This window comes from Dermacentor albipictus, chromosome 1, assembly GCF_038994185.2.
Source record: "Dermacentor albipictus isolate Rhodes 1998 colony chromosome 1, USDA_Dalb.pri_finalv2, whole genome shotgun sequence".
In the NCBI taxonomy this organism is placed as follows: domain Eukaryota; kingdom Metazoa; phylum Arthropoda; class Arachnida; order Ixodida; family Ixodidae; genus Dermacentor; species Dermacentor albipictus.
In genome coordinates this window covers 167,508,914-167,531,040 of record NC_091821.1, presented here as the reverse complement: position 1 = coordinate 167,531,040, position 22,127 = coordinate 167,508,914, and the positions used below count along the sequence as shown (strand labels likewise).

The 22,127-nt window shown below is 45.2% G+C and overlaps 1 protein-coding gene and 1 pseudogene across 4 annotated transcripts in view; both read left to right on the top strand.

Moving 5' to 3' along the window:
• The window catches only part of bsk (mitogen-activated protein kinase dJNK), a 124,336-nt gene that overhangs the window by 26,318 nt on the left and 75,891 nt on the right, over positions 1 to 22,127 (top strand). For all 4 annotated transcript variants that reach the window (XM_070528905.1, XM_070528911.1, XM_070528909.1 and 1 more), the window contains exons 4-5: positions 3,201 to 3,259; positions 14,775 to 14,913. In XM_070528905.1, coding sequence (XP_070385006.1) covers positions 3,201 to 3,259; positions 14,775 to 14,913 — 198 coding nt within the window. The remainder of the gene's footprint in view (positions 1 to 3,200; positions 3,260 to 14,774; positions 14,914 to 22,127) is intronic.
• On the top strand, positions 6,706 to 8,807 carry LOC135910494 (uncharacterized; annotated as a pseudogene).

Genomic DNA, 22,127 nt, shown 5'->3' with positions numbered 1-22,127 from the left:
TTTGTGATCACCCATGAGGAATTGAACGATGAGGACATTATAAAAGGTGTCTCCGATGACAGGGGGGCAGTCGGATGACGATGAAGTGCCAGACCTGCATCCACTGGCCACATCTCGTGTACTGGATGCGTTTGATGTCGTCAGAAACTGCAGGGCTGTGCATGATGTCGCGATGCAGCTACTCGCCAAATGTGAAAATCGCGTCATGATGCTCCTGGGAAGAAAAGCAGTCGACTCTGCTTGACTTTTGAAAATAAAAGTTTGTGGTTTACCAGTTCAGGTTAGCCATATTTTTGTGAATTTCACAACGAAATTTTCACTTCTACAAATTTTTTCTCATGCACCGTCAGTTTCGTTGTAGCGGGACTCTACTGTATCTAGTTGTTTCTGCGTTGTGACAGCTGCAACCTCGTGGATTTCAAGACTTCAAGCAGGGCACCATCTCAAGACACAAGACGTTACGAGAATTGATTGAAATATAATTGTTTCTAAGAGTGTGAATACTTGTTCATGAGGGACAAAATGCATAGGTATATGACATATCTATGCTCCGTGTTTAAAATTTCGTCACAATGTTTGAAACAGCAGCGTCTTCCTGTATGTAGGAAGCTAGGCAGATCGGATACGGTTTTGAGAGCCTATTGTAATGGGTGTGCTGGACATCCTATCACAAAGAGACTAACATAATCGCGAATTCCTATCTATCGTATAAACTGTTTTGTTCATTACCTGCCATAGTGACTTAGCGGCTATGGTGTTGTTCTGCTAAGCACGAGGTCGTGGGATCAAATCCCGGCCGCGGCGGCTGCATTTTGATGGAGGCTAAATGCAAAAATGCCCATGTCCCTTGCATTGGGGGCATGTTAAGGGAAGATGCTACTAAAAAAAAAAAAAGAAGCAAAAAATATTTTTGTTGTTTGTACTACAGGTTTCAAAATACTGTCATTCCTAGAGCGTTTTATGTAGATTTCAAATGTGATATTAGTTTTTGTGTAGCTGCTATATCTCTTAGCTAGTCCTACATAATTACAAAATATAGTGGTCTTTGGAGGCATTTCCTTGTGTATAAAATTTTCACAAAAAGCGTTGTGCTACAATTAAACCTGGTTGTAACGAACCCCTATGTAACGAATTCCTGGATTTAGCAAAATTTTTTAATTCCCCTCAATCATCCCCGAGAAGCCCATCTATTTCTGAATTCCGTGTAACGAAGGCATTGTGGTAATTGATCTTGTTGTAATGGATTTTTGACACTCATCATTCATTATCGCGTGCAGCAGCTCTACTAAAAATTTGGTTAAATATCACTTTTGCTATTGATAAGTGGCCGATCGTGAATGGAACGCATGTGATTGCAGCAAGCCAGAGTAGTCGATCCAGTGTGCTGCGATCATGATGACAAAAGCCGCTAGCTCCCTTAGTGCCGCTCTGTGACACGCGGATCAGCCTCTATATTTTTCGCTTGTGTATCGTGGCACCAGGCGTCGCTGCCGTGCCTTTAGTATTCTTTAGGCTTGCAAGTTGCCGAGAAGGAAGAACTTCTTCATTTAAACTGCTCTCAATGTTTCAAGAGTTCATTACAAGCTAGCCCCGACTTCTGCGTGTTGGCGTGGCACAATGGCAGGTGTGTGAACGTGAGAGCGGATGCAATGTGAGTGTTAACCTTGTTAACTTCAGCAGTGTAACGCACGTTTCTCACGGTGTTTGTTCACTTCGAAAATTAGTTCGGCAAGGAAGCTCAGTTTTGTTTTTCGAGGACAAGCTTTCAATTGTGAATGCGGTTGCCAAGGGTGAGAAGAACGATGTCGCTGTCCAGTTCAACATCCCAGCCAGTGCCCTGTTGACTATCTTTAATGCAAAAGAAAGCATTCGCAGTGCAGTGGAGTTGAGCATAAGTACGAAGAAAAAGAGGATGAAGCTGTCGACTTACGCCGATGTGGACAAAGCTATGTCTATGTGGTTTTTCGACACACGGGCACGAAACATGCCCATAAGTGGGGCTATTTTGCAGCAGAAAGTAAAGGATTTTGCATGCATCCTGGACCACAAGGACTTGAAAGCTATTAACAGCTGGTTGCAAGGATTTAAGAGCTGAAACAGAGTCGTTGGGAAAGTCAGAGGCGAGTCTGCCTCTGCCGACAGCGATGCTTCTGCATCGTGGGTTGCCGGGAAGCTGCCTGGCGTGTTCAGCCGCTATGAGCCAGCTGATGTCTACAGTGCTTACGAGATGGCTCTGTTTTATCAGATGTTGCCAAATCGTACGCTGGTGCTTGAAGGAGAAGACTGCTGCGGTGGCAAGCAAAGCTAACTCCGTGTGATGGTTTTGCTTTGTGCCAGCAGTGATGGCAGTAACAAACGAATCCTGTTAGCTATCGAGAAAGTGCCCAGCCTAGATGCTTCAAGAAAACGAAGTAAATGCCAGTTAAATATGGGGCCATTTCTAAACCCTGGATGTTGCAGGCAATCTTTTGACTGATTGAAAGAGTTCAACGAAGACATCAAGCGGCGAGGCCACCAAATCTGCTTGCTGCTCGACAATTGCTCCGCGCACCAGATCGACGGCCTTCAGCTGTCAAACATTGAGTTCATAGATTTTTCTCCCAATTGCACATCTCTGATACAGCCATTGGACAAAGGAATCGTCAACAGTTTCAAATGCTGCTACTGCTGTCAGGTGATAGATAAGATCCTTCTGGACATCTGTTTTGAACAGCAGACAAAGATAAACATATATCAAGTGATCGAGATGCTTGCTGTGTCGTGGCAAGAAATTGGAACCCAGACGGTTTCAAATTGCTTCGGCAAGGCCCAAATAAAGTCATACAAGCTGGAATCTGCGAGGACGAAGAGGAGCCAAAAACCCACGTGATGTCACCGAAGCGTGCGGTGTGCTACATGCGAATGGTAGAGTGCTCGACGCCTTTGCCTGAATGTTGTGGACTGTATCTGCTCTTAACACTGTGTGCATGTTGATGTTTTGTGCTTCTGTAAATTGGTGCTTTAGAACATTTTCTTTCAAAGAAACCTGCATTACTTTTTCATTTTTTGAACACTTATGTCCGAACATTTCTGTGAATTGATCTAACTGAAGATGCGCCACCTACGCAGTTCTTAGAAATTCATACTCTTTGGCCCTCACCCCAACATTTACTGCTGCTAGTTGCTTGCTTATATAACAGCAGCTGATTTTGCTTTTGCAGATAATTGGCCTACTCAATGCCTTCACCCCACAGAAGTCGCTGGAGGAGTTTCAAGATGTGTGAGTACTTGCATCTGCTTACTGAAACTTTTCTGCGGTGGCCTCTGTAACTGGCAAGATTTTGGAGTTTAAAGGGGCACTAGAAGCAAATGTTATGTCCAGCTAAATTAATTGATTACTGCTTGAGAACACCTAAGGTGTCAATGTTATTGCGAACAGAGCTTTAGCGATCGAGAAATTGAGGTAAATGCAGGGCACTATAAGAGACTCCCCCAGGACAGTCAAGTACTAGCCCGATGATGGAGGTACTCTTAATTCTGTCACTAGGACTCAACCACTTTTAATGAAGAGAACACTGCATTGCATTATAAGACTAAAGAAAATGTTGCTTGTCCAGTTCTTTTTGATTTTTAGAAAAAAGAAACCATTGATGTTATTTTTAAAAACAACATGGCTGGTCTAAAGGTTTCATTTTCTCCACCATGCGCCGCCCGCGCTTTTACGTTCCACTATTTTCGTTATCGCGTAGTGCTATGCTGGTTTGTCTGGTTCACGAAACTCGCATAAACTACAAGTAGCAGAGAATGCCACGTCCATGTGATGATGTGAGATTCCTGAACAGTTCATGCCACTTGACCAAGATCAGCTGCAGCAACGAATCCAACGCTCTATCTTGGCTCGATTGCTCCATGGCCACGCATATGGGTTTTGTGCAGAAAACTGTAGTGCTGTCTCTCAGGCGCCATTTTACTCAGCGACGGCAGTAAAGAGCGGTGATGGCGTATGCAATGTCGACACTCCCCGTTCAAGCGTACATGATTTGAGTTGCGCTAGAGGTACACGGATCCTTCAGACGCAATTTTCTCGTATACTACGTCTTTTCTTGATGCGAAGCAATCACTGCAATGTTTCTGGAATGCTATTTTAACAGACCACGTTGACTTAGTATTTGCCTTTATTTGCTAAATTTGCCCCCTCACGCCAGCATTCGTACCTTTCAAACAAATGGCTGTATCCCATAATACTTTAGAACTTTTGCAGGGCTACCTATGGGTTGTGCAATGAACTAGGATAAAGAGTATGCGATGCATGATTAGGGAATTATCTATCAAAAGCTAAAGAAATAAAGAAAAACTGCCTTTTTGCGAGCCTATATTCCCAGATAACAGGCCATAATATAAAATATGTGTACATCGCTATAATCGTAATTCATTGCATGCTTTCCTATGCAATAAAACAGCCTGCAAAGTTTCAAGAGAAAATCTTCATTGAGTAGAAGTTCATCAGTGTTTCCGTAGCACAAAAATGTAGAAATTTGCATCTCAAGAAAAGAATAAAAATTATAAATTGTAACATGCATATGAAAGCAGCGTGCCAAAAGACTAGTATGCTTGACTTATAGCAAGGCTGTCCTTGAGCTCTCTATTTGTTGAGTTTTGCCCATTTAGCAGCTTGTTTTCTGGCTTCATTTACTCAATCAGGAGTTTGCAGATACTTTCATGAGATGAGAGTGGGCCTTGTCAAAGCATTCTTTAACACAGAATGGAGCAGGTTCAATTATGATGTGCCTCAATACATATAAAGTTGCATACCATAAAAACTGGACTATAGGTTGGACCGGAATATAGGTCGATCCCCCGACTTAACGAATTGTAAAAATGAAAAAAAATCTTTTTCAATGGCAAAAGTACCGAGTCACCCTTACCTTGAAACAAATGCGACTCATGCACAATAGTGACAATATTTATTTAAAGGGACACTAAAGGTTACTATTAAGTCAATGTGGACTGTTGAAATACCATCACAGAAACCTCGAAACGCTTGTTTCGTGCCAAGGAGAGGCTTATTTTAAGAGCAAATGCGTTCTGAAGCGTCCGCGTACCTCTAGCGCAGTTCAAATCGCCCGCCCTCCGATCGAGGAGTACTGACATCATGGTCTCATAGTGACGTTGCGCCATCGGTGAGTAGAACGGCGTCCGCAGACGGTGCTACGGCTTTTCTGCGCAAAACGCAAACACGCGGCCAGAAACAGAGCCAAGACAGAGCAGACAGCAGAGCGAAAGCAGGAGTATGGTGGCTAGCGGAAGGAGAAACGAATTACGTCCCGCATTACGTCCCACGGCACACGGAGAGTCCGTTTTCGTTAAACTATAGGCTGCGGCGAGCTCGCAGCATGGTTGGCGTGGTCTGTGAGGAGTGACGAGCCTTTTCGCACTCGCAACAGGGCATAAAAAACTACGAATCGACGCAAAACTTGGCCTAGAAACGTGCTTCGCCACAGCCAGGGCTCAATACGACCCAAGCATGCATGACCCAGATGTCATTTCCCGCACCGTATTGTACCTCAAAATCCAGCGCAAGACTCCCATAAGCTGGTACTTCATTCTATGACGCAAACTTCGACGTTGGTCGCAATGGACCCTGACACCGACAGATTGGCTCGCGATGGTGGGCTCAACTTCAGCGATTTGAGCACCGACGAACGCGACCTGCTGCTGAGGGCTCGCACTGCCGGCGTCGTTGCGTACTACGACGGCGGCCTCGACACCGGCTCTCCGGAGCGGGAAAGCAACGAGGGCTTCCCACGACATCACATGGACGTGGCATTCTCGCTGCTTGTTCCTAATGAGTTTCGCGAGCCAGCAGAACCCTCACAGCACGACGCGATAACGAAAGTACTGAAACTCCAAAGCGTGCGCGGCGCAGAGTCGAGCGAAAACGAAACCTTTCGAACACCCATATTAGTGAAGGCTAACGTCAAAATGTCATTTTTTCTTAGAATCGAATAGACGTAGACAAGTAGCATTTTTTCCCTCTTATAATCGAATGAAATGATATTTTTAATACGAGTAGTTGAGTATTAGTAACGCAAATTATGAGGAGTCCTTTCGTTGTCGGGCTAGTACCGGAATGTCGCTGGGGGGTCTCAAATCGTGTCATGCATTTACCTCAATTTCTCGGTTACTAAAGCTCTGTTCGCGATTAAATTGACGCCTTAGACGTTCTAGAACATTGCTCTACCACTTTAAGGGGAGACGCGGGTCGAAAAATCGCGGTTTTCAAAAAAAAAATCACTTTTTTGTTTTAAGCTGCATTGTCATCTTTGATGTATAAACTTTTATTTCTGTAAATATCAAGCCGAAATTCGCACGAGAAGTCACCAAAAAATGCGCCTAAGTGAGCGGCGGTGACTCTATAGTCCACCGAAAGTTTAGAAAATCCGCGCCGTTTGCATTGTTCGCACGCAATCGAGCTTCACCGGCGGCCATTTGCAATCATTGGGGCGTGGAGCGTCAACCCTTTCCTCCAAAGTTCAATGGCTGTCAGTCTCGTATGTTCACGGAGAATAAAAGAAAAACGAGAAAGAAGACGAGACTGTCGCGTATTTTGAATTGCGCGCCATGCAGCGCGGCCCCGCCATTGGACGGCGGTGCTCCTTTTGTGCAGCCAAGCCGAACCACCGCCACAGCGCGTTCTCGCTAGCCGCACAGTTTCCCGTGTCCTCTCCGAGTTTTCTTGAGATGACAAGCCCGAAAAAGTGCAGTTCCGACGTCCGCAAGTATGGAACTCGGCACAAGTACCGAGGGAAACGGCGTAAGACTGTTAAAAAAACGACAGCCGGAAGCGACGCCCGCAACGCTCCGACGTCGGTTAGGCCTACCGCCGACACCGGTCACCGCGACAGTGGTGAAATCGACGCTGCTGTGGATTTCGTGAGTGCATCGCAGAAAAAGATGGAATTCTTCAAAAGCGAATCAAGGTCGGTCGGCGCCCCTGCTGCTAGCACGGTGTTGTGCGAGATCGGCGCATTGACGGCACTGGTGACAGGTTCGGTATGCCCGACTTGCTGTGAACGGAAACTCGCCGTCCCATAGCAGCTGAGAAGCGCAAAGGACTTTCGTCGCACCTGGAGCTATGCTGCGAAAATACCGACTGCCCTGAATCTGTGCTTTCATTCACGCACACGTCGAAGCGGATCGTCTCGGCCGGCGCGTGCGGTGACCCCGGGGTGAACACTCGCTACGACAGCGGGAGCTCGCGCGACGGCTTTGCCGTAAACGTGAAGGCTGTTTTGGCAGCGCGTGCTATAGGAGTTGGATATGACCAGCTTTCGCGATTTTGTGCGATCATCGGCCTTCCAAAACCGCTGCATCACAAGACATTCCATGCTATTTCTAAGAAGCTCCATGGTGCTGCAATGGAAGCTGTTAGCCAAAACTTGGAACTGGCGCGAAAAGTCACGAAAGACGCCGTTGGCGGCGGCGATGTGCCAGTCATGTTTGACGGCACTTGGCAAAAAAGGGGCCATAAAAGCCACAACGGAGTGGGCACAGCTGTTTCCCTGGACACAGGTCTTTGCTTGGACTTTGAAGTCCTTTCAAATTACTGTCTTGCTTGCAGTATCCACAAGGACATGGGTGATGATGATGAGGTATGGCAAGCCTTTCATCGTCCTGTATGTGAAAAAAACACCGAATGTTCATCCCATGCAATGGAACCTGAAGCAGCAGTGCGCATATGGCAGAGGACTTTGTCATACGAGACCCCACTGCGCTTCACAAGCTTCTTGAGTGATGGGGACAGCAAAGCCTTTACTGCCGTCTGTGGGGCTGAGGTGTACGGTGACACTGTCATCGAAAAAGAAGAGTGCACCAACCACGTTGCAAAACGCCTAGGCACTGCTCTGCGAAAAATGACAACGCCACTGCCACGAGGTGAAAAGCTAACGGTCGCAGCCATCCAGAAACTGCAGACATATTACCAAATAGCCATAACAAATAACAAGGGCAGTGTGCGCAGCATGTACACTGCTATATGGGCCTCATATTTTCATTGTTGCTCCAGTGATGGGGCCAGCAGCCACAAATTTTGCCCTGCTGAACCAGATTCCTGGTGCAAACATAGGCGTGCTGAAGCACTGGGGGAGCCTACACCACGCCACACCCCCTTGTTGACAAAAGCTCAGGGCTTGGCAATTATGCCTATATATAAGCGCCTTACTGATGAGAAGCTCCTGGCTCGGTGCCTTCATGGCAAGACGCAAAACGCAGCAGAGTCACTCAACAGCAAGATATGGCTGCTGTGTCCAAAAACAAAATTTGCTTCCCGGACATCTGTGGAGACAGCCAGGGCTATTGCCGTGCTGTGGTACAATAAAGGCCATGCGGGCTTTGAAGAAGTCCTACAAGAGATTGGAGTACTTCCCCCAGAAGAGTTGGTCACACATAGCGACCATTCTGATGACATGCGCGTAAAGAAAATGAACTTGAAGCGAACCGCAGAAGCAAGGGCGCACCGTCGTAGCGCAGTGAAAAGGGCTCGCACCGAGGAGACCAACCGTAGGAGCCGGGAAGGGCCAAGCTACAGTGCAGGAGCATTCTAGAAACTTTTGTGTGCTTTCTGTGAAGCTGCTCTTGAGTGTGACAAAGATTAATGCAAAAACAACTGGATTTTGAAGAATAGAAGGTTTTGAAACTTTCAAACCTGTTTTTCTCATTTTCAAATTTTTTGATATTTTCGTGTCTTCCGGGAAGCCTTTTGTACACTTAGAATTGGTGTATACTAATGAAATTTGGCACACATACTCTTGAAGGTATGTAGAATACCGATATCTACTTGAAATTTCAATATCAGTCGTCAGTCATTACAATAGTACGAAGTTATGTCTCAGGGAACTAAAAGAAACAATGGTCGAAGTGTCAAAATTTTTTTCTCCCACTTCCTATAACTGAACACGCTTTTTGACTAGATATCGGTACTCTGTGATCTAGGAAGAGCTAAATAAGCTATAGCACGATACCTTTTGTGAAAGTTTAGTTCATAAAAAAGTGCCCGTAAAGACCCCTATAATTTGCACTTCAGTATAATATAACTCGAGAACTATAGCAGCTACACAAAAACTAATTGCATATTTGAAATCTGCATAAAAAACTCTTCAGTTGGCTGAATTTTGAAGTCTCTGGTACAAATAATAAAAAAAAAGTTGTTTCGAGGAGCCTCTCCCCTTAACTTGAGTTTCTGGTAACCTTTAATGTCCCTTTAATGCTTGCATGTGCACCCGGCCAATTTTTAAAGTATCACGCGACCATCGACCCGCATGATTGTCAGCACCTTATTAACGGTCCTGAGCGGCGAAACAAATGAGATACGTGAATGTGTACACGTGCGCTTACTTTCGCTATTTCGCCGCTCTGTGCCGTGATGATAAGGCGCTGACAAACACGCGGGTCGATGGTTGCACGATATTGTTAAAAATTGGAGGGCATGAAGTGCGCAAGCGCTACTCCGAATTAGAGCAATGCCTTTGATCAGAGTCGTCCGAACTAGAGTCGGATGACGAGTGCTTCTCGCTGCCCAGTCCAGAGGCGCGCAATCTTTCAAATGAATGCATTCGGCAGTCACAGGCAGCAATCTTACACGCAGCTCCCGGACGAACTCCGCAACCTTGTCTTCCAGTTCTGCGGACCGCTGCAGTCGCCCCACGAAATGACATTTTCTGTTGGTTTGCTGCTTCTGCCTCCGCCAGTACCGAATGCTCTTTTCGGATACTCCAAATTCGCCCTGTGCCGTGAGGTTGCCGTGGGCTTACGCGCACTCAATCGCCTTTTTCTTGAAGGCGACGGTGAATTGCCGTCGGCTTCCGCTCATTTTGAAACAAAATGTGAAAAAGCAGCCTTTAACCAATATAACTTTGTGACAATGTGAACGCAAATTGGCGGTGCCACAATGTCGCCACGCCGCGCTGCAACTGATGGCAATGGCGAAGGTGGCTCTTTACTTCATCCGCCCATTGTTGCATGACTTCCATAGTTTTTCCGCCAATGTCCGGTATATAAGATGAGGGTCGACTTTTCGCAGTGGTTTTTTGAAAAAAAAGTTCGACCTATATTCCGGTTTTTATGGTACTTTCTGCTGCTAACATAACAGACAGCATCAAAGAGGCCAAACTTGAGGATTGGCCGGCGCATGTACAGATTCGTTGGAGCTATTTGCCTCTAAGGATGATTATGATGTTTATTGGTATTAGCTTGAAACAGGACAGCAATAGTCGCGTAGCTTGCTTGACCTAATCAGATTTTACTGCACGTACAGTCGCCGACCGTTTATTCGGACCTCACGGGGACTGCGAAAATGTCCGAATAAACAGGTGTCCGAAAAAGCAGATTAAGAAAAAAAAAATGAAATCCTTTATTTCCACGCACTTATTTGGGCTCGGCAGTAGGCTTGAAGAAATCGTGAATGCGCCGTTGCACGCCGTTTTTTCCGTTTACGCGCAATCGGATAAGCCTGATCTCGGAGAGGGTCGTACGATCACTATAGGTGGCTGAAAGCACAGTCACTGCTTGTACACGCTCCGCATGCGACGGCAGCGTAGCACATGGTGCGTCATCTTCCGACTCAAGAGTCATCGTCCAGCGGTGCAGCAGAAATTTGACGAATGGTCTCGCCGTCGTCGAGTTCTGCGCACGTCAGTACAGCAGTGTCGGCACCTGTGAAACTGTCAAATGAGACGGTGTCCGGAGGCGCAATGCAACCACTGCGCAGGTCTCGGCAGAACATTTTCCGCGTCAGTAGGGAGCACATCGGAAGGCGACAAATTTAGGCCTCCCGGCACCCGCTTGCCGGCATTCCCCAGCGCAGTCTGCGCGGGCACTGTCGGCGCCATTAGACACTTGACGCGATGTTTCCGTATGTCGCGTTGGATCACCGAAACCTCGACACAGCACACAAAGCAAACACCACCGTGCCGACACCAGTCGCACAAACGAAAAAATGCGGCCTGCTCGCAGCGTCGTGCGCGAAGAAACAAATCAGCTGCTGGATTGTCTTGACATGGCTTACTAAGCTGAAACCGGAACTGTTGTAGAGCCACTCTATCGAACCAGTAGAAACGATGATGATGAGCGGGGATTTCCAGTAGCGCCACTTCGTGGGGCAGCAAGGAGGCTCCGTTCAAAACAAAAATGGCGTTCAGCAAGTCGAACCATGCGCCCATCAGAGTCGATGCATGGTGCTCTCGATCGAGTTGGCTCAAGGAGTGTCCGAAAAATCAGACGAGAGGTTGCAAGGTGTCCGAACTTTCGGCAGTTGTTATACATTATGGTGTATGGGGAGAATGGCGGTGCCGCGAAGCTGACCGAATAATCGGGCATGTCCGAATTTTCGGAGTCCGGAAAACCGGTCGGCGACTGTATTGCAGTATAGCATTTTGTCGATCTCTCCTTGATCTTTTCTTGCTTCACTAAAACTTCTCTGTATTGTACATTTAGTTACCTATGCCTGTAACGACTCTGGTTCTACCAATCTCTTCCCATCTTTTTTTTTTTACCAAAACTCTTAAGCATGTCTTGCTTGTCAAGAGTACTGACTGGTAAATGCTTCCATCCACTTATAATCCCAGCGTTTCTGGAATGCAGACATTTCTTTCGGGTCTTACCAAAGCAAGCTCTTAAAGCGCGTCCCCTTACTGAGCTTTAAGCAAAATATTGGCAAAATATTGTAGGATATTACATCTTTAACAACATATTATTGATGGGAACAAGAAGTGATACTTGACATTATTATTGTTAAAGAAGCAAGTAAAGAAAATAATGGGAAACTGAAACTTTTTAGTTTGTTTCACCAAGCTCAGTGTAAAAGATAAAAACGCCTTGTTTTGAAGAAAATGTGTATTTAAAGGCATGTCCATACCACACTCTGACTGCACCCCTCCCTGTCTGCAAGGACCATAAGATTTCAGTTGCCATCTTCTGGACTGAATGCACATTGACCAGCAAAGAAACCACTTGTCAGCGAGAACTGACTTTGCAGAGTAAAGTGAGCAAAACTACTTGTCAACTGGGCTTCTGAGCAGTGGGAAAAAGTCATCTGGTCAGATGAACACAAGTGTTTTCTCATTGAGAGTGACGGGATTTATTGATGTGAAAGCATCACATGGCCCATTGAGCGAAAAGGCTGGCATCTGTAGCAGTGAAATGGTGCCTAAATGCCCATTGGCTGCGATGCCATGGCACGTGCGTGTGTCGACAGAGCAGAGTGGGCGACAGCATGTGCTGGAGAAATTCTACTGCATTCGTGGAGCACTGTTATTCTGCATCCAATGCCGAGTTACACAAAATCTCGCAAAAGTGATCGTATCTTGGAAAGCAGTTCACCGAGAATACTGCTCTATGGCAGTGCTGCCACTGCTGATTGAAACATGCAGTTCTATATCCTCGCACGCTTGCCAAAGTAGGCTAATGGAATTTTGACAGTAAATTTTCATTCTGCGACGCATTACCTATCTGTGCTGTCTGATTTCACAACGAAATTCTTGGAAAAGCGAATTTTTTCGTGTTGCCCGCCGATTTTGTTATTGTGAGGTTCAACTGCACTAACGTATTCAGATTTTCGTACTAGTTCCAGTTAAGAAACACTGTGACTTAATATTTGGGAAGATATTCACCTTTCTCATGCAAACACATTATTTTATAGTTACCTTTGAATTTGTTTACACATGAGTTGGGCTGCAATTTAACACCGAAAATGCAAAATCTAACATGATTTTAATATCTGTTTGTCCACTACTGTATATCGGGAGAGAAAAAGAAAGGAGTATGAGGCAGTTTCTGGCTTAACTTCCGTAAAATTGGTTATTTGGTACTAAAGATTACCCCATAGTTACGAATAGCAAATGCTACTTTTTCTCGCGACCTCACTGGTGAAAGTACTGAAAACACTTGAAGTTTTTGGTCAGACAAAGGCACACATAACACTTTCCAAACAAACACCGTCTGTCTTTTGCACCCTGGTGTATGCTACTGATGGGTGGTCAGTGTACAGTGTTCTTAGTTCTAATGCAAGCTACATGCTCCGACTTCACAGGACTTCTTTTCCTTTTAGGCAGCTGTCGTTGCTTTTACCCACCAGCAGAAGGTGTGCATGAAGCCCTTTCCTACTGTAAATTGACCCAACGTCCATCTCCTATGCAAAAACAAGGCACTTTCCAGGTCCTTGGGCGTGTTGCTTCACGCATTGAGTGCCGCAAATGCTGAATGTAATGAATTCGCAACATGCTGTAACCAAATCAGTAATGCAGAAAATTAACTGCACCATCAAGCTTGCTACATACCTGTCGTACTCTCAGAGATAGAGACCATTAGAAAAATTGTGGAATTGTGGAAGCAAGAACTTACTTTATTTTCACATAACCTGTAGAAGATAGTTGATGTTGCACGGGCCAGCACCTCATTGATCGTGACTCCAAATAATGGTTGCCAGCCTCCCGCTACATTGATCGCGGCTCCAAACAATGGTTGCCAGCCTTCCACTATTGCTCCTAGATGGCAGCTCATGTCAGCACTTGAAAACATTGTTGCGAGTGCGTGACAGCTGGCATGCCAAAAAACATATTGCCAGGGCATAGGCTGCACTTACTTGGTATGCACATTGGAGACAACTGGCGTTAAATATTTTTATTTGTTTGTGGTGCTGGTAACTCTAGCTGGGCCAAATGCATTTTCACAGGGCCCTTCAATAGCCAAGTTGAAAACATTTTTTTTCAGCGTTTTGGGTAATAAAGCAATTTTTGTATATCATATTTACTCTCGCAGTGAATGTAATTGCATTATTCCCTGTCATAATTGTGCCCCCAACTTTGTTTTTACGCAAAGCTGTGAATTGCCGGCCGTACTGTAGTTTGCTGGTTCACTTGCTACTGTTGATAATAGTGCATGCCACGGAGAGCCATCTCTCGGAGGAAAAAGGAAGGCTCTCCGCTGCGGTGCCAGTGCAACAGCTAATCAGAATGCTCATAGTTGTGCAGCTAGAAGCAAATGAACTGGGGAGCCACACATTAATTCTAGTTTTAAAGCAAAGCTTTCATTGCCTACATTTCCGCAATTTGGCTTGTTGTACTGATGGTGGTGGTCATCTGCTGTCTCACCGAGGAGAAGCTGTTGCTATCTGGGATACAAACACTTTGGTAAGGTTTCATGTGACCCCCACTGGACTTGTGAAGGTGAAAGTATCACTGATTTCATAGGATTACTGCCTCTAAGTCAAACTTACCTTTGCTCTGCAAGGTACAGCACCATTGATGAAGACCATTATGGGATGCATTTGCTGCCAAAAATCTGCTGCATGTTTATCTAGATGCGTCATTTTGTCTTGCTAGCTCATCAAAGCTTCATTTACATCAATTCTAACAGTATGTGGGACTTGAATTATACATGTATATGTTGTTGTTTTTTTATTGCATTGTAGGAGACTACTCTGTGACTGCTTTGTCTGTTACTTGCTTTTCTGCCTGTCTTGAGTTTTGCTGTGGGTGATGCACAGTAGTTCTAGTTAAACAGCCAGCTTGAAGTCAAAGGCTATGGATTATGCGGTAGAGCATGCGAATCGCGTTGTCGGAGGCATCACGCTTGCATTTCTTTTGTATAGACATGGTCACTTTTTTTTTTTTGCCGATATTATTGTGTACACCCATATCAAATATCTGATATAATCAAGGTAATGCCGTGTTGTATGTGACTGTTATGATGAGGTTTGACTGTATTTGATATTGAATGTGGCCTTTGGGAATATCGTGCAGCTACTTGGTCATGGAGCTGATGGACGCCAACCTGTGCCAGGTGATCCAGATGGACCTTGATCATGAACGCATGTCTTATCTTCTCTACCAAATGCTCTGTGGGATCAAGCACCTCCACCTGGCTGGCATTATTCACAGAGTGAGAACACTAGACTGATATGCATTCCCCCCCCATCTGTAAGTGCTTAAGAGGAAGCTTTAGCTCGATTGCTCCTATATAAATACATGTAAAAGGAGAATTAGTTTTTCTCGACAACCACTGCACCAAACTTGACGAGGTTTGTTGCATTTAAAAGAGAAACTTAAAATCTAGTGACTATTTGTTTCAAATTTTTGAGTTAGGTCGTAATTTTTTATTAAAAATCGGCAAATATCAAAAAAAAAAACCGAAACTATGAAGTTTACAGCTCTGTCACTCAACAACGAAAAAGGATAATACAATTCTGTGAATTGCATCTAATAGTACATCTAAAGCGGACAAAATTGATATGTTACACATGAATATAAAAAAATTTAGTGTTATAGAACAGCTTTTGCAGAACCCTTGTAACCAACGTAAGAAATTCACGTAAGATGTAAAATGACAAATCGAATTTGTCCGCTTTGAATGATCTAATGGATGCCGTTTACAGAGCCGCGATATCTGTTCTTGATGCAGAGCTATGAATTTGTAAACTTCGTGCTTCTATTTTTTTTTTCAAACGGTGCAATATTTGAAAATCTTTTTAACAAGATTCAGGCCCTAAATCAAAATTCCGTTTCCAACAGTCGCTAGAATTTAACTTTGTCTCTCAAATGCAACAAATTTCATTAAAATCGGTCTAGGGGTTATCTCAGAAAAACTTTTTTGCATTTTACGTGTATTTGAATAGGCTGCGTCAGAGTTGGGCCCGAGCTAAAGCTTCCTCTTAACACTTTCCTGCTCACGGGAAAAACAGCAGTTTTTGAGCAGTCTTGTAAATACTTTTTTTCCTATCATAGAGCATGCTTGATACTAAAGTGTATAGTAATCCACCATGTCTACCAACTGGGAAAACAGGGAGTTCTCAGGGATTTTGATTTGTCTGGAAATATTTAAGGAAAGCTCAGAGAATTTGTGCTTCTATCAGGGAAATTTAGGTGTAATTTTATTGAAAGAGAAGGAAAGTCGCGCTAATGCTTGCTCAAGTAACGGAGAAGAATCGTAACGAATCGTCTCTGATGTTGTGTCATCGGCTGGAGTTTTCAGCGTCCAGTCAACGGCCGATTTTCCGGACGCCCGATTTTGGGGACATGTCCGTTAATTTGGACGGCTTCGCGGCACCACCATGTGCCTTATTGTGTCAATGCATAAGAAGGTATGAAATTTCAGATGCAAGAACCCTTCGACATCCGATTTTCCGGACATTTTGCAGTGACCGCAGGTCTGAAACAGCATTAATCAAAGCCACCGGCACTCTTGCATGCAGATCCGCTGGTAGCCATAGCCACCACTGCGGCAACGCTAGGCCTAGCTACTTCAACGTTCGCTACTGTTGGCAATTCGCCGCTGTTAGCAATGGCGCTGACTCACCCTTTGTAATCCTCGCCAATGGCTTCCAAGTTTGGAAAGCACGACGCATTGAATTATGCTGGTTTCTGAAAGTAAGCGTCGACTCAATACAGCAATATTACGTAATGAATAGTCTTGTGCGAATATATTTTCGAATAGTACTTTCGAATAATACGCTATTCGATTTGGGCAGTTGTAACATTCATGCTTTTCGAAGTGTTGGCAAACTCACTGTCGCGGATCTGTTTACTGTCCAATAACCAGTAAAGCAGAGTTTTTAAGATAACAAAACTCACACGTTCGGCAAGACTGTATAAATATGACGTGAGCTTTCAGATATATTATTTATAATCATTCAATCAACTTTGTTTACCAACTGCCAAAAAGAAAGAAAAAATAGCGATGATATGCCGATACAACGCCAGCATAGGGCGGCGCCATGTTGACGCTTTTGTTGCCAGCAGTCTTTTTTCACCAGCGCCAAATCTAGTTAGAATATGGGGTTCTGATAAAGATAACTCTTTATTTTGATCTGACACATATTTTCTCTTTTAAATAATCGCTTCATTAATTTATCCTTCCTTATGAAATATTGTAGTCATTTACTATAATATTTCAATAGAAAACCAGGGTGTCTACCGACCTGGAAAACCGGGAAAACCGGGAATTCTCAGGGAATTTGAATAGTCTGGAAATACTCAGGGAAAACTCAGGGAATTAGTGCTTCTATCAGGGAAAATTACCTGTAACTTTAGTGAAAGCGAACGAAAGTCGTGTTAATGCTGGCTCCAGTAACAGAGGAGTCGCGAAGAATCGTCATTGACGCCGTGTCATCTGCACGATACATTGCCAGAGTAGTTAACGACCCATTTTTCAGATGCCCGATTTTTCAGACATGCCCGATAATTCGCACGACTTTGCAGCACCACCACGTACTCCATATAGCCAATGTATATTGCCCTGACTGCAGGTCTGAAATGGCATTAATCAAAGCCACCACCGACGCCATGCTGATTATCTCGCTGCCTCGAACCGGCACTCTCGCGCGCAGATCCGCTGGCAGCCATAGCCACTACCGCGGCAACGCTAAGCCTAGCTGCTTCTACGTTCGCTATTAAGCTTCTTGCCATGCGGTGCCGCGTTTTCTATTGAAATAATTTGCCGCTGTAAGCAATGGCACCGACTCCGCCTTTGTAATCCTCGCGGTTGGCTTCGAAGCTCGCAGAGCACAGCGCGTTGCGTAATGCCAGTCACTGAAAGTTAGTTTCGCCTCCGTACAGTAGTGCAAGGCGGTGAAGCATAACAAGGGTGGGAAGGGGCAATTGTCACGGGACACAGTAGGTATTCCTTAATTATACACGCGTGCACCCCCGTCTCATGTCACAGTGCGAGCACCGATATGCCTAATAAGTGTACTGACAGGCTTTAAGAGTTTTTTTTCGGACGTGCATGGGGCAATTTTAGCCCTTAAGGGCAGTTAAAGACGTGCATTCATTTTTTTTTTTTCGGACAGCCTGATTTTTCAGATGTTTTTGCGGCCCCTAGCGAGTCCGAAAAATGGGACGTTGACTGTACAACTGACCAAGAGGATGCTTCAAATGATTCATGGGGTGAAAGGGTGGCAGAAGGAGGATGAGAACCGAAAGGACCGACACACTAAGGAATTAACGGGAAAGGAAGAGCGCCACCGCCTCTTTGAAGGAGCTTGAGCTCAAAAAACAGTGTTAGCTGATGCCGAGATGCAAGTGTCCCTCATCGAAACCAGAATAAACTTTTTAAAGCAGTGAAACCCAACACTGAGATGTTGTGTACGGGCTGAGAGTATGTCAGGACAGTTGAGGTTGACTTCCCAGCTGGCGAGAGAGAATCTTTGGCCTCATACCGATGAGCTTGCTATCAGTTGATAGAAATATCTCTTATTCAAAATATTTACTCATGTCTGCATCTCCCTTTCATTCGTATATGAAAATGTTCGACTCAATTTGGAATGGGTTTTACAATTTCTTTCGCTGTGAATTTTACTAACACCTTCCTTCTGTTTTGTTTTTAAATAAAATAGATATTACTTCTTACTATTCAAATTGGATTGTCATTTTTTTTTGTATCAACATGCTTACTAGAGAGTGACAGCATCGGGCAACATGGTGTCAGCCTGTCTTGACATAAAACAAAGTTCTGGCTCATTCAGGGAATTTCGCAAAAATGCTCAGGGAAAACCTGGAAATATCAGGGAATTTGGAAATGTCAACTTGGTAGACACCCTGAAAACGATATCCTGAGGCCAACGTTGCTGAGGCTCAGTGAATGAGAACGACATCGACATTGTCAAAGTTGAAAATGGCGGAAGCCGCGTTGGTCGGTAAAGTAGACGACAGCGTGAAAAACCCAGTTTGGAGGTATTTCTGTAAACTTCCATCTAAAAACGAAGCATGGTGTGAGCAATGCAAGAAGTTACTGAAGACGCCAACAGGGACAACAACCACTCTTGCAAACCACCTGAAAAAGCATCCAAGCTTGTATGCGGCCTACGAAGAAGAACGCGCCACCCGTGAAAGACAAAAGAAGACCGCTGGACAGTCTACGCCGCAGCTGTCAGTTTCATCGCATTTTCGGCCGACATTGAAATCGACTGCATCGAAGGTGAGGCAGTTGACTGAGAAGATCGCTACCTTCATCGCGGGTGGCTTGCACTCCTACAGCGTGGTCGAAGAAAGTGGCTTTGTCGAACTGCTGAGGTGCGCTATTCCCGAGTACAGCGTGCCCTCAAGGACCACATTCTCGACGTCGGTGATTCCCGATTTGTACGCCGCAAAAAAGGCTGAAGTTATGAAAGCGCTCCAGTCAATAATTGATGCTGGAGTCGGGTGCTACAGTTTAACCACCGACAGCTGGACCTTGCGCGCTTGTCAGAGCTACGTAAGTGTGACGTGCCACATAATGAACAGGAAGTTCGTGCTGCACACCTACACTCTGACATGCGGTCAAATGGTTGAAGACTGTACCGCGGAAAACATTCGCCAGTTTCTGCAGAAAGTGATTAGGGATTGGGAGCTTCCAGAAGACTTGCCGACATATATTGTCACTGATAATGGCAGAAACTTTGTCGCTGCCGTGGAGCACTGCCAGTGGCACAGGGTTCAGTGTTTCGCCCACACTCTGCAACTCTGCATCACTGACGCAAAAAAGCAAGCACAACCTTTCTTTCAGCTATGTGCAAAGGCACGTGCTATTGTTGGTCACTACAAACGTAGCACTCGAGCACGCGCCCGACTGCAAGAAATGCAGAAAAATATGGGGATTGAACCCCTCGAAGTCATGCAAGACGTACCTACGCGCTGGAATAGCGAACATGCCATGATGTCGAGGCTCCTTGAGCTTCGTGCTGCAATCTCTGCAGAGCTATCCGAGTCGGATGGTGTTGAAAACCTGTCGTCCGCGGAGTGGAAGCTCATGGCAGGGCTGGTGAGTGTACTTCAGCCCATTCAGCAAGCAACAACGGAGCTTTCTGCGACCACATACCCAACACTCTCACAGGTGATACCCTTGCTTCAGTGTACCGAGATTACACTGAAAGAGTTCATTTCAGGAGCCAGTGAGGCAGCCTCCTGTGAAGTCTGAAGACCAGGTTTGTGGATGTCAAGCTGTGTCCACTGTTAGTGCTGGCAACGCTGGTAGATCCCCGTTATAAGGGAATTTTTCATTTCGCACCAAGCGAAAAGGTTTGGGCGAATAGCCTGCTGCTTTCTGAAGCTGAAAAACTCAACCCGTCTGGGACAAAAGAAGCCAGAGAGAATGGAAGCGTCACAAGCACCAAAGAAGAAGCATGCTCTGTGTGGGCTGCATTTTCAAAAGTGAAGATGGCTTCAGAGGAAAGACTGCAGTCAGTTGGCATGTCCCAGTACAAGAAACAGGTGAATGAGTATCTCCTAACCGCACTGCTTGGCTGGTCAGAGGATCCCCTCCAGTGGTGGTCAACCTTGGGCGCCCAGCTCTACCCTGCGGTGGCTATAGTCGCACAGAGGTACCTGTCGATTCCAGCTACCCAGGCATCCAGCGAAAGGGTCTTCTCAACTGCAGGCAACATTGTGACAACCAGGAGGGAGCACCCGCTTCCAGAGCACGTCGAACAACTTGTATTCCATGACAACTGACAGAACTCTGTGTCCCATTTCATTTACATGTAGTCTTTTATATTTGTATTCTAATAAATAATTCATACTAGAAATTATTGTGGTCTCATTTTCGTGAAATAAGTTAGTCTACTTAATAATTGCATGCATCTAATAATGCTCTTGGATATCACCTTTGGGCCAAGTATTTTTTTAACAACTATTCGAAATTCGATTAGAAAATATTCGGCGATAATCACTATTCGCTTCGAATTCGCTTTGAACTCAAAATCCACTATTCGCACAACCCTAGTAGTGAAGCATACGCGAAGTATTGCGGTGAAGCTTAACAAATGTCGGAAGGGGCATTTGTCACGAGACCCAGTATGTATGCCTTAATTATACATGTGTGCACCCACCATCTCCTGTCACAGTATGAGCACCGATATGCCTAATAGGTGTACTTCATTGTGCCTTTTCATAGGAAAACGTTTAAAATATACATTTTAATTGCAAAGGACTTGTGCAATATTACAGTAAATCATCTTTCTATGTGAAAAATTTCTTGAAGTATAAAAGAAAACTTTAACCCTAGTGACTAGCCCTAGCAGGATGCCGAGGTCGACTCCCAGCCATCTTTCTGCGTGAAAGTTGACTGTCTGCGTGGTTGCCAGTAATTGATACCGACTGAAGGTTGTTAAAATCCTGCAGATAAGTGTGATCTTCAGAACATGCAGGATATCTTTATCTCTGAGCTCGGCAGCTTTGAAGTGGTTCCACGAAAAAAGCAAAACTCCGTTCGGAAAGCTGACAAACTGAAATTTTCTTCCACGTTGGTGCTGCTTCCAGAATCCAAAAATGTGCACATATGCATTCAAATCTGTAGAAATGCGACATTTCCATGCGTGAGCAGTGCACGACACTGACGCCATATTGGAAACTACAAGTGCTCATTGCGCCGACCATGTCCCCTTCTCCGGAGGCACTTTAAATATCTGCGTGCAGCCAAAAGAAAAACCGAAGCTGACTAAACAGTTCCTAAATAACCTAATAGATGTCGCTAGCTGTCTGGGAGCGCTGCTCCCAGACATTTTGCATTGGCGCCCTCCGGCTGATGTGGTGTGCACACCGAGACAGGTTTTGAGATCTTGAGTGATGCTGAAGGGAACAGATGCACATGCTGAGTGGAGGAGCTTTCTCAGCGCAGCAGCAGCAGCGTGCCAAAGCAATTATTTGATATTTCGCTTCTTTATTTTTTTGGAGGGTTACGTTAGCTGAGCAATCTTTATAAATTATTTTTCAAGGAAAGGAACTCAAGAGTGAACAGAAGCAGAGGAAGTAAGTAAAACAAAAGCTAGTCAGTGTAGAAATGAAGCTGGAGACCCCCATTTCGCTACACAATGGTGAATGCTTCGGCTGCGAGCACCGTGAACGGCGCTGGCTCTGAAGCAAGAACAGCTAAGCAAGCCAAAACCACCACGCCGGAAAGCAGTGACAGAAACATTAGTGGTGTTCACGAAGGGGCTACCACTGATGTGCCAGCCATGGAAGAAGTCAACGAAGCAAAGGGCAAGGATAACACAGGAGGGGAGGGCATCGCAGCCTTGGGTGCAGCTTTCGGCGATGAGGAGGAGGAAAAGCATTTGAGTTGTCATTGTTTGGGATTCCAATATGTGTGAAGTAGAACTGGCAATGACAAAGAGGGCAGGTGCA